We start from the raw sequence: 13182 nt of genomic DNA on the forward strand, positions 1-13182 counted from the left end.
AGCTGCATGACAGGACGCGGCGCGGCCGGGAAGAAGCGGGTAAGGGGCGTAGGACAAGGAGGAGGAGGAGGCCCCGGGCTAGGGCCACCCGGAGCCTGGGGAGCGACGTGGCCTCGGGAGGTCTAATCCTCTCCCGCGGGCTCGCAGAGCGGGCAGTGGCGCTCGGCGACGCCGGGGCTGAAATATGATAATCAGAACAGCTGCGCCGCGCGCCCCGCAGCCAATGGGCGAGCCGCTCGCCTGACGTCCCCGCGCACTGCGTCAGACCAATGGCGATGGAGCTGAGTTGGAGCTGAGAAGTTTGAGTAAGAGATAAGGAAGAGAGGTGCCCGGAGCCGCTCGAGTCCGCCGCCGCCGCAGCGCCTCTGCTCCGCCAACTCCGCCGCCTTAAATCGGACTCCCGGATCGGCAAGGGCGCGGCGCAGCGGGTCAGCGGCTCCCTCAGCCTTGGCAACCCCGGGGGCCACTGTTTCCCACCTAGCCACAGCACCAGCATCCTCTCTGTGGGCTGTTCTCCAACTGTCCAACCACCATTTCACTGTGGACATTACTCCCTCTTACAGATATGGGAGACATGGGCGATCCACCAAAAAGTAAGAGGTTGTTTTACCTTGCGGGGCTCGTTGTGCTGTTGTGGTGCGGGGGTTCTCTCTCGGGCACTGGTGCCAGGCCTCTTTGGATTTGTAGTCACTGCCTGGAGAAACGGAAGAAATGGTGATTCTTTTTTTTTTTGATGTTATTGTTTTGTTTTCTGTGTTTTTATCCTCCCCCCCCCCCCCCCGTCGCCACGCTTGCATGTTTGATGCGGATTCCGATCTTCGGGAAACTGAGCATACCTTGTGTTTGAATCTGCCTGGATGCCCTCCCAAACTCTAGCCGCCTGATGTCTAGCGGTGATTTTCTTCTCCGGAATCTGGAGTTCTTGGAGAAGGTTATTATGTAGCAAAGGTCTGCCTGCACAAACCACACCGGCAGATATGAATTAGCATTAGACTTGCAAAAGAGAGCGAGTGACAACTGTATTGATGTCTACTCTTCTAACAATATCCATCCCTTGTGCTATTGAAGTACGTGCTTCACGGAAAATATAGACATCCCAGCGTTGGTTTAACGCTTCTAGTCAAAACCTTTTCTTTGACTTGACTTATCCATAATCTTGCCTAATGATTATAGCAAAGAGGGAGGAGGGGAGAAAACACAAAATGAGCGGGTTTGATTGCGTGCTAAGCTTACAAATGTAGACTATTCAAATCTGCATTTTATATGTATTCCACCTCCCTTTTTTAAAAAAGCGAGTCAAGGTTTTGATGGCACACTCCAATTACCATCCCAAAGTGCAATACTCTTTAAGAAAAAAAAAAGGAAAGAAAAAATTCTTCCAGAGTACGCCCTATAAGAGAACGACACTAAAAGTGTGTTTATCTCTGTAGGAAGTAAACGGTTAGTCAATCATGTATTTATTTTCATTTCAGAAAAACGTCTGATTTCCCTATGTGTTGGTTGCGGCAATCAAATTCACGATCAGTATATTCTGAGGGTTTCTCCGGATTTGGAATGGCATGCGGCATGTTTGAAATGTGCGGAGTGTAATCAGTATTTGGACGAGAGCTGTACTTGCTTTGTTAGGGATGGAAAAACCTACTGTAAAAGAGATTATATCAGGTATGCCATTTTCACGTCGTTATTTTTCAGAGATTTCCGTGTCTCTCCTTGTTTATTATTTTATGTGGCTTTGTCTTTCTTTTGGGGCGTTTTGCTTTAGAGGGTTCAGTGTGCAAAAGTGTTTCAAAATTAAACTGTTGTTCTCTGGGGGTGGGGAGCGGTCACTGTAGCTTTCATAAATTTTGTTGTTAGGGTTTGTTAATGACTCTTGTAATTTTTTGATGAGGAAATTACTTTACTTTTTTTATACTTTTCTTCCGAGAACACCAACAAAATTAAGGCCAATAAGTTTAGGTTTTAAAACTTTAAAAAATCTATTTGCGTTCTATAGATTAGCAGCTGATTTGCTCTTCTCTGCTTTATTGCTGACTTAGGACAGTCTTTGGAGGTGCCGTGAAACAGACAAATGTTTCAGTAAAGGGTTTTTGAAAAACAAGTACAACCACTAAACTCTTTTACTTTCTGAATGAGTCCTCCTTGGTAGAAAACCAACTAAAATATTCCTTACAAAAGAGGAAAAGAGGACCGGAAATTTAATCTTTTTAAATATTAACCCTTTGGTGATATCTAACTGTCTTTTCTTTCTTATCTTATCTGGGCTGATGAATTAGACAGAGCAGATCAAATTGCCCATCATCTGTCTGTGAACAATTGGTATATTTAGGTAATTGAACAGCTTCCTTTCTCACATTAAAATCTAGTAACTGATAAAATGAGGCACTCACCCCACGGGACAAGACCAAACCCACAGAGAAGCTGGACTTGCTTTCCTTGCATGGTTTTGCTGTTTCCAAGTTTCCTCTGACCTGTGTGTCTACATCAGAAATTCCACTCTGTACCTTGGAAAGCCAGGAGAATTTCTAAAGGAAACAGTGTTGGTTCTAACACAAAGCAAGATAGTGAGTCCTTCCTCAGCTTCACTGTTACGGCCTTGATAGCAGAAATACAGCCGCTTTTAAATTCGGAAGTGGTTTCTCACAAGCGAGTGGCCTTCCTTGGCTGTAAGGGGCTTTGCAGCTTGGGAAGTTTCATTACAGTTTAGTTATGATTTCAAATATGGTCACCGCTTTTTTCTTCTGCTCCCACAATGCCCGGTTTTGTTTTTTTGTTTTTATTTTAATCTCAGAGTGGAGGGTATACAACTTGATAGATAAAACTAAGCCATGTCAGTCCTCGGGAGGGAGGGTTTTGTTTGCTTTTTTCCTTTGGTTTTAGTACTTTGAGGAGAGTGGGAGGAAGTGGGATGCAGGAAAGGGGAGGGATTTGGTGAATGGTTTGGGTGCAGGCAAAATAAGTCTTCATCCTATAAAATGGGTGCCCTTGCATTGGAGAGGCAGACAGAAAAAAATTTCAAATCTGCCTTCTAGTCAAATAAGCCGTCTTCATTGTTTACTTCACTGGACTGTACACTCAGGATTCTGGAGAGAGCGAGAGCCCACTTCGACCCTCAAAGCATCCTTACTCCTTACTCCTCAGGAGACGCTGTTATGCTCAGTTGTACATAAATCTGTCTAATTCTAGATGTGTCTATTTGCAGATTCGATTGCAACTCAATTGCTTTTACTTTTCTCCAGTTAGTCTCCTCTCTCTCTCTCTCTCTCTCTCTCTCTCTCTCTCTCTCTCTCTCTCTCTCTCTTTCGTGTGTGTGTGTGTGTGTGTGTGTGTGTGTGTGTGTGTGTTTCCATAAGGGAACACTCACACTCATGCATAACCCCCTTGGAGGTTCTGTAGTTGTAAAAGCAGGGTGACATGACCATTTTGACTTTAAGCTCTCCCCTTGAGGGAACAATATGCCCCCCTCCTTTGTGTGAATACCGTCCTATCTCTTCGACTCTCTATGTAGTAATAACTGATAGGTAAGTGGGAACCAGGCAATGCAACAGTAGATGGAGAGAACCTATAGAGACTGAGGGGTGGTAAGGAAAGGTTAGCAAGGAGGAAGATCTTAGAAGTGAGGTTTGTTGTTTGTTTGTTTCATTGGTTGGTTGTTTGTTTTTTCATTTGTCATGCTAGCCTTGGCTCTCAGGTTAGCCGAAATAGAGGTCGATTCTTCGGGAACCTAAGAAAAACTGACTGAGGGAACAGAAGCTGTTTTTCGTTTCATTTTGTTTTGTTTTAAAATAAAAGAGGAAGAATGGAGAGGGAGCGTTCCATTAACGTGTGGCCTGTGGAAAATCTTTAGTTGGATAAATACTGGAAGGCTTTGGCAATAGGAATTTGGAAACCCTCTAAATCTTCGTTTTGTTATTCTGATCTGTAATTGTGTGTCCATAGTTGGAGTAGGGGTGACAGTCCCCAACCCAACGTTTTATGTTGTTGCAATTTCAGAAATGGTTTTAGTAGTAAAAATTGGGGGGGGGATAGCTTTTGGCTACTAGCCATCAATGTCCCCTGTATTCCTCCTAGCTAGAATTTGCAAGAAAAACCCTGGGACTGGTTACCAGAGCCCACCTCCAGGTTTAGAATGCCCCAATAAATTTTCCCTGAGTTGCCTGTCTGAACTAAGAGGTACGAATTGAGACAGACATGGAGGTTCCCATAAAGGTTCCTCTTGTCAAATAGAGGGCGTTAAAGGGGGGAAGGAAGAGGGGAGGAAAAGAGAGGGAGGAAGGGAGGGAGAGAGAGGTGAAGAGAGATTGTTTCTATACTTAGTCCAACTTTACTACTACTGATATTCCCCCCAGGGCAGGTCAGGACTTATGGCCTGGTTTGCTGGCCACCTAGGGCCAGTGCCTGCCCAAAGTCACCCTCTTTCTCTGTGCCTTTCTTCCCATGCCGGGGCCGGTCCATGCAGGTTGTATGGGATCAAATGCGCCAAATGCAGCATTGGCTTCAGCAAGAACGACTTCGTGATGCGTGCCCGCTCCAAGGTGTACCACATCGAGTGTTTCCGCTGTGTAGCCTGCAGCAGGCAGCTCATCCCGGGAGACGAATTCGCGCTGCGGGAGGATGGGCTTTTCTGCCGCGCGGATCACGATGTGGTGGAGAGAGCCAGCCTGGGAGCTGGAGACCCTCTCAGTCCCTTGCATCCTGCGCGGCCCCTGCAAATGGCAGGTACTTCTCAACCCTCAGGGAACCTAGCTGGGAAAAGACTGGTGGGGCTATGTCAAAACCCTCCCTTCCTATAACCTGGGGGCCACAGGGTGGTTCTGAAAGTGGCCTGCAATAAACAACATGTGCTCTACCTCTTTCCAGCAAGTCCACACACTCTCGTCTACCTTGAACGTACAAGCACGCATCTACACATCTACATGTCTGTCTATCTATGGGTACACGGCATACCCCACTTGTGCACACATGTATACACAAGCCCAAACAGTACTGTCAGCTTTACTTTGGCCTCCAACCCATGGCTTACTGAAAATGGGCTTCAGCTCTCTGCCAGGTTTTCTCCTAGCTGCTGCCTAATTAAAGGGGTGGAGTCCTGGGTCTCCAGGAGTTTCCTCCCTAGCCCCGGGAAGGAAGCTTAAGCAGCCCCAAGGCTTTTAGCTTCCCTGCCTTCTTCTTTCCCTCCGTGAGATTTACTCTCCAATCCAAAGGGTTTTTACATTTTATTTTTATGCTTTTGTCAGAAAGCAGATCCCTAAAAGATACAGTGTCGGCAACTGCAGTACTGCACAAGGCTGTAACTTAAAACTGTCAACAGCCTAATCTGCAGTAATTGCCTTTTAAAAGGAGCCTGCCTCTTTAAGCCATCCATTCTATGTGATTTGGTGAGAATTTCACCTCCAAGCCTGTAGCTGTAGCTCTGAATTGACCCCATAGGTGTTGGGCCTGATCCCATGGGGTCCTAGAAGGTGTGGGTTTGTACCATCTACATCAGAGGACCAATTGCCCACAAAGGAAAGTGGAAATATAAAGGTTGGCTAGAGCCTAGGCAGTGAGACAGCAGGACTTTGTTTCCTACCTGCCTTCCAGTCCAGTCCGAGGCAGAGCTCCCTCCCTCGCATTTAGTACTAAGTCATTGACCCCTACTAAATACTAGAGGTGAAGAAATGACAACTCTCCCCCAACCCCCAGTCACCCCTTTCAGGCTGCTCTGAGAATTCTGTCTTGGGAGATTTCTTAAGCAGAGAAGCAGAAGAGGCCGAAATCCTGGGAGGCGAAGGACGGACATTCTCCAGCAGTCATTTATCTCAAGCCTAGAGAGTTCAACAGTTTCCGTTTTCATATGCTGCTCTCAGGAACATCCCACGCCAATTTAATACTAAGAAAGGCAGGCACATTTGAATAGCCAGAATACAGGAAAAAATTGTTTAGCTTCTGAGTATGACTATCCCATGAAATCAAAGTTCAAGGCTTTCTGGCAGAATTATCTGACTTTCGGTGGCAGACATCCAGCCTTGTAGTGTCTCCGGTTGTCACTGGGGTGTTCTGCATTTTATTTTCAGGTACCCACTATGGTTTTTACCCAAAAGGAAAAGCCGAGACTGGATGTGGGGGTAGTCGGGATAATCTGTGTCTTTCTGGTTATGAGGAAAAGGGAGGGAATGTACTGGTTTAAAAAGATGTCTCTGATGCGGGTAGTGACACCACCCACCGGGCTTCCTTTGGCTAATTCTGTAGGGGACACAAGTAGAGCAGGGGCTGCATCTTTCCCTTCCCCCATCAAGTCTGCATTGTCCTCTATAGATGAAGGAGCGAGATTTCTTTTTCCCTCCTTACCCTCCTTCAGAGCTTCTTCGCGGTGTGCTGAGCTCGAGCTGGGGTGGGGAGTGGAGAGGGCTGATGGCGTGCTCACAAAGCTCCTTTGCCCCATAGCCGAGCCCATCTCCGCTAGGCAGCCAGCCCTGCGGCCTCACGTCCACAAGCAGCCTGAGAAGACCACCCGCGTGCGGACTGTGCTCAACGAGAAGCAGCTGCACACCTTGCGGACTTGCTACGCCGCCAACCCTCGGCCAGATGCGCTCATGAAGGAGCAACTAGTGGAGATGACCGGCCTCAGCCCCCGAGTGATCCGAGTCTGGTTTCAAAACAAGAGGTGCAAGGACAAGAAGCGCAGCATCATGATGAAGCAGCTCCAACAGCAGCAGCCCAACGACAAAACTGTGAGTAGCCCTGGAGGCCAAGCAAGGGGTGGAGGCGGGGTGGTAGGGCAACTTAGAAGATCGGGCCGGTATGCATAAACTGATGGATTGGTACCCAGCGGAGCACAAACCAGCAGCCCAGACAAAGGACATCCTCTCACCTCCACCTAAACTCAGCTGTAGAGTACATGGGCTGCTGAGGGCTGAAAACTGGCTGGTTAGAAACTGCACAGGTCTGAGCAGCGCCCCAGTCCATTGCTGGTTCCAAAAGCAGCCCATGGTATTCACATCAACTGCACATAGAACCAAAAGGACCTAGTGATTCCCTCCCGGTATAGGTGGCATTGAGGTCTTAGCTCAGGTTTTACCAGCACTGGGGTCTTTAGCATTGCCAGGACTGTAAAGGACAACACTTTGGGGGTTGATCTAGAACATGATTTAATGGGCTTACCAGCAGGCCAGCAATTCTGGTCCCATCCCAACACAAGGAGAGGCCTGCCACTGTTCTTGATGCAGATGTGGGAATCCTTCAAGACTCCCATGCAGATGATCCACTACACCAGGTGGGGCCCAAAGCTTCCTTCCAACCTTTGGCACTAATATTTTGGGCAGGACTCCCCTTTCTCCCCCACCCCTTGCTTAACGTAAGCTTAAGCGTTTCTTTCTCATTTCTCCCTTTTTACTACTCCAACCCTATTTTTAAATGCCATAAAATCTGTTGTCATTAAACTTGGCAGGCAGGCCAGGATGGAGCAAGGGTACTCAGTGCATAAATGAGCAGAAGCAGCCACCCTCAAAAGCCTTGGGAGTGGGGTCTGGCTCTGCAAGGAAGAGTACTTGGAGAAAATCTTCATCTAGCCCAAACTACCTAGAAAACTAGTGTCAGAAGTCTGGTGGAGGCCTGGCTGGACCTCAGCTTTCTACTTCTGGGAGGCTGTGACCTATAAAGGCAGACAGGAGGGGTTGGTGGATAAGTTGTGAAAGTAAAGGGAAAAATGATAATTGTAGTCGAATTGTTTTAGTAAGATCCCAGTCAGTCTAATAATTCAGCACACAGAAGCAGAAAAATAAAACTGAACTCTAACTAATATCCATAGGTGCAGCAGATTAACTGTGTCAATACTGGGCCACTATATAGATAAGATAATACTTGGGCATATTTGTTTAACCCATGCAGACAATGGAGGGAGGCAGTTTGCTCATTAACGTGGCGATGGGGGGGGCGTTATTCACAGAACATCCAAGGGATGACAGGAACTCCCATGGTGGCTGCTAGTCCGGAGAGACATGATGGTGGTTTACAGGCTAACCCAGTAGAGGTGCAAAGTTACCAACCGCCCTGGAAAGTACTGAGCGACTTCGCCTTGCAGAGTGACATAGATCAGCCGGCTTTTCAGCAACTGGTAAGTGTCAACTCCCAAACTGAGAGAGGCTGAATTCCCAACAGAATGGAGATTCTGATTTAAAAGTCACACACTGACAGATCAGCTGGGGGAGGGTGCTCCCTGTGCCAGTGTTGGAGAGAAAGCAAGGAGGAATGGTGGCCAAAGAGGGAAGCACTTACAAAGAAAGTAGCTCTCTGGTGAATCTTTGTTTAAAAATGAGACAGCAGAATATAAGTATATGGGGGGTGTTCCTACAAATGAGCCATGTCTTGTGGGATGAACTTAGTGGTGCCTAAGTAGTTATGTGTGCAGAGGTACAAATAGTGGCAATATCACACACCTTGGCATTTGGATCAGCAATCAGTAAGTTTATTGTTCTACCTGCATCTAGTGATAGGTTCAAGTAAAAGTAAACGCAGGTTGTTATACATTCAATGTAATAATATAGAACGATGTTATCCATAAGCAGCACAAGATTTTCATACATGTCAATAAATACAATGTTTATTCAAATATATTGGTTGATGTTTACTGTTGCCATGTTTCTTTCAAAGGATATTCTAATCTAATCCACAGGACTTCTTAAACATTTTTAAATAAATGAGTTTCGATAGGATAAAATTACATACCAAAAGGAACATGAGCATTGTCAGAGACAATATATATTTAACTTGTGGAAATCTGTCTTAGCAACTTATTGTTTTACACACCCACCAAAAGAAGACAATTAATTCATTTTTGCATATAAAAGGTTAAGATACACAAAAATGTTAAAACTATAACCTTTTCAGTATGGCATAAATACTTCAGGTTTTTTTCTCCCCTTAAAATATAATGAGTCCCATAGATCCTGTTTTATTGAACAGGAAGCTGCATCCTAAGACACCCCTTTCTTTAGAAACAAAGCTAATGGTCAGTTGAGGATAGGTTTTTTTCGTTGTGTTCCCCCCCACAAGTCTGTGCCCTGAGGGCATTTGCTTTCTCTTGTCAACAGTTATAAGGGTGATTGGCCAGAGGCAAGTGGTTAAAAGGGTTTGGTTCCAGGCTGTGCCAGTAAATAAATGGGCCAGTCTAGTAAGCAGACAAGTTTGAGAAGTCCCTTGACCTCTCAAGGGAGAAGGTTTAATAGACAGAGAGGAGGAAAAAAGGAGATAAACTCTGGAACTAGAGTGGAAATTTTATTTTAAATAAAATAAGCTGTCCCTATGCAGCATTGTCTGGGCAAATTTTGAATAATAGATCAGACAGTAGAGAGAGGCTTCAAGACAAACAAGATTTGGTACCTCCTGAAACTTGAGTGTCAGGTGAGAGAGCAGTAGAGTGGAATCTGAGGCAGCTTGGGAGGGGGGGTTGCAGAGAAGTGAGTACCAAATGTCTATAAGGTGATGAGGCATAGTTTATGGGTCCCCTCATGCAAAGGGGAGGGGGGCAACAGGACTACACTGTGAGACCTCTAAAGAGTTAATCATTGTTCCAGGGAGCCTCACTGAATCTCCAGCCACACTGAAAAATAAAGGCTTTGATGTCTAGAGAACTTTCCTACTCCCAGGGCTACATGTAGCCAGCAGGCTAATTTTATTTTGAGCCTTCGTGGGAGAGTTGTGATGCCACTTTACAGTGGGAAACACATTTGCTCTTAAATAATTTAATATGACATAATGTTGGGAATTCAGCTTGAGTTCAAAGAGAGATCTTTAGAAAGATGGAGAAAGTGAGAGGATTTCAAGTGCTTCTCATAGGCCTCCTTTAAGCCTGTTAAAGTTCCATTATAGACACGGATATCTTTGTTGATGTACCTGTCTATTTACAGGAACCTGCATGTGCATGCACAGTATAACACTTTTATATTTCTGATGGACACTACTGAAGCCTCCTTTATTCACTTCTCAACCTTCCATGCAGGTCAATTTTTCAGAAGGAGGACCAGGCTCTAATTCCACTGGCAGTGAAGTGGCATCGATGTCCTCTCAGCTCCCAGATACACCCAACAGCATGGTAGCCAGTCCTATTGAGGCATGAGGACTGTTCATTCAGATCTATTTCTTTTCCCTGTTGGAGAAAGTGGGAAGTTATGTTGAACTCCGAAATAAAAGTATTTAACGACCCAGTCAAAGAAAACTGAATCAAGAAACGAACGCTCCATGAAGTGCACGAAGTCTGTTTTAATGACAAGGTGATATGGTAGCAACACTGTGAAGACAATCATGGGATTTTACTAGAATTAAAAAACAAACAAAACCCCAAGCCCAACATATGCTATTCAAATGACCTTAGGAGTACTGAAAAAGAATAATAATAAAAGACGTTTTTAAAACGTAGAGGATTTATATTCAAGGATCTCAAAAAAAAAGCATTTTCATTTCACTGCACATCTAGAGGAAAAGCAGAAATAGAAAATTTTCTAGTCCACCCTATTCTGAATGGTGCTGTTTCTATATTGGTCATTGCCTTGCCAAACAGGAGCTCCAGCACAGAGCTGAAGAAACTGGCCTCAGTGGCTGAAAGAGTACTTTCAGGAAGGCGGAGCTACGTTGGGTTGGTTTGCTATGCTTTTAGTTGATGTTGACAAGGGGTTAATTGAAATTCTGGGTCTCTCTAGCATGCCCTGTAGCCGGTTTCTCTATTACTTTTGCCTTTTCTCCTATTTTCCCTTTCTTTTTCTTTATTTCTTTCCTTTTTTAATTTTTAAAAAAAATTTTTTGAGATCCATCCTCTATCAAGAAGTCTGAAGCGACTTTAAAGGTTTTTGAATTCAGATTTGAAAACCAACTTACAAAGCATTGCAACAAGGTTACCTCTATTTTGCCACAAGCGTCTCGGGATTGTGTTTGACTTGTGTCTGTCCAAGAACTTTCCCCCCAAAGATGTGTATAGTTATTGGTTAAAAATGACTGTTTTCGCTCTTTCTGGAAATAAAGAGGAAAAAAGGAAACTTTTTTTGTTTGCTCTTGCATTGCAAAAATTATAAAGTAATTTATTATTTATTGTCAGGAGACTTGCCACTTTTCATGTCATTTGACATTTTTTGTTTGCTGAAGTAAAAAAAAAGATAAAGGTTGTACCGTGGTCTTTGAATTATATGTCTAATTTTATGTGTTTTGTCTTTTTTCTTAAATATTATGTGAAATCAAAGCGCCATATGTAGAATTATATCTTCAGGACTATTTCACTAATAAACGTTTGGCATAGATAAATAAATAAATGCAATGATTCAGGGTCCCTCTTTTATATGTTTATTAGCAAGTCTTTAACATGTTTGAAATGAAGGGTTGCATGTGACTTGGGTTAAAATGACATACAGTACAGTAACTGTGATATTGTATTGCAAGTAGTTCAGGTCGGGTTTGCAAGTTTCGATTTCAATAGTTGGATCAAAGTTGGTTGGGAGAAGCCCTTTAGCTCTCAGCTGTGATAATGTTACAGGTTTTCTGAAAACGAGATGCTGTTTTCTCTCCCCCACCCCCACCGCGTTCCTTTCTTTTCCCTCTACCCTCGCCCCTTCATCCATCCTCAAGGGTAGAAGGTTTCCTCGAATAGGTTTTGATTGGAATCACTATTTTATTTTCTTAGCATCAAGTGCTTTATAGCAAAGTCTCATCTTAGGATCACCGATATTGCCCATATTTCAAACATACACATTTGCTGTAGGCTTTCTGCCTAGTCAGTGGAGGATGGCCAAGGTAGACTGGTGGTGGCTGATTGAGAAATGCCACTTCTTTTGCGCAGAAGGAAGGAAAGTCTGAGAGAGGACAGGAAGGCTTCTCTCAGCATTCCTCAGAACTGTAGGTGTCTGAATTTTTTTACCTCTTCCACTTCCCCACCCCCACCCCCTCCCCTCCCATCTCTAATTTCAAGCCCTTGAGAAGGGTGACTGGCTCAGGAGAAACGCGGAAAGCGTACCGTTTGGGAACCGCCTTTTTTTTTTTTTTTTTTTGAGTGAGCGACCTGGCTCTTCCCTTCACCGGCTCCCTACGGACTGTGGTCTTAATCCCGGGGTGGGGGTTGGGGACAAGCGCTTTGGGTCAGACACTGCCACCCACGCCGCATTTAGCAAAGGTTCACCTGCATGAGAGAGAGCCCACGTGTGTACACAAGGCCCTGCCTCAAATTGGCCTCTTGTTCCCTTCGGGTCAGGACAACGCTATTCTCTCCCGATCCCATCCCCATTCCCCATGCCAGGATCTTTCTTTGACTCTGGAAACTAGATTCATTTGTATGCGCGAGTGTAATGCCATTTTCAGTATCTGACAACTTAATAAATATGAAAGCTAAGTACCCTTAACCGTGTGTAGTGTGGCGCCTTACCCTCTGCAGCCCCTGACTCAGAGCAGGACTGAGGCTGGAGGCTGGGCTGGAGACCCTGAGCCATGCCGGAGGCCCGCAGCTCTCGAGTTTGCTTTCACCCTCTCCAAACCTGAGCAAGTCGGGAAGGGAACCTCAATTAGGCTTTTGTTTGGTATCGTTCTACATAACGGGTTAATTACAGGCTCTACCAAGAGGGAAGAAAGAAAACAAACTTTGCATTGAAATGTTACAGTGCATTAGACATGCCCCTGATTACTTTGATTGTGGTGTCTAATTCTTGACAGAGGGGTAATAATTTGGCGGGGCAGTAATAATGGCTTGTAGTTGTTTGCTAGGAAAAACAAGAGTTCTGTCTTATCTCATAAGAGTCTTCCATGAAGGGCTCTCTACATCACCTCTCTCTCTCTCTCTCTCTCTCTCTCTCTCTCTCTCTCTCTCTCTCTCTCTCTCTCTCTCTGTCTCTCCTCTCCCTTTCTCTCTGTCTTTCGTTTCCTGGCTCGGTCTCTAATCTCTAATCACCACAGTTTCTTGACTGCTGTATTGATTCATCCACCATTTGGTTTCCCTTTTTCTCACTTGTACCTAGAAAAGCTATCAAATGAGCATGCTCAAGGGTGGCAGGTACAATGTGAATGTAGAGTTAAGCTTGAAAGTTACGTGATTATGCAAGCCCGGGTGAGATGTAAAGGATCACTGAAGTCCCTTTCCCACCACCTTTGGTGGACTCAAGTGCTTTAAGACAGAAACATGAACAGCATCAACTTTATTTAGGTTGTTTAGGTTCATAAAATGGGAGGACCGGG

General features: G+C 45.0%; 1 protein-coding gene across 1 annotated transcript; it reads left to right on the plus strand.

Annotated features, from left to right (window-relative positions):
- The first annotated feature begins 272 nt into the window (after positions 1-272).
- Positions 273-11161, plus strand: Isl1 (ISL LIM homeobox 1). Its single transcript, XM_005082776.4, has 6 exons — positions 273-593; positions 1473-1662; positions 4457-4716; positions 6424-6710; positions 7925-8092; positions 9977-11161. The coding sequence occupies exons 1-6, from the start codon at positions 566-568 to the stop codon at positions 10091-10093; spliced, it is 1050 nt and encodes a 349-aa protein (XP_005082833.1). The 5' UTR covers positions 273-565; the 3' UTR covers positions 10094-11161.
- The last annotated feature ends 2021 nt before the right edge of the window (positions 11162-13182 follow it).

This window comes from Mesocricetus auratus, unplaced genomic scaffold (assembly GCF_017639785.1).
Source record: "Mesocricetus auratus isolate SY011 unplaced genomic scaffold, BCM_Maur_2.0 Super-Scaffold_100020, whole genome shotgun sequence".
Taxonomy (NCBI): domain Eukaryota; kingdom Metazoa; phylum Chordata; class Mammalia; order Rodentia; family Cricetidae; genus Mesocricetus; species Mesocricetus auratus.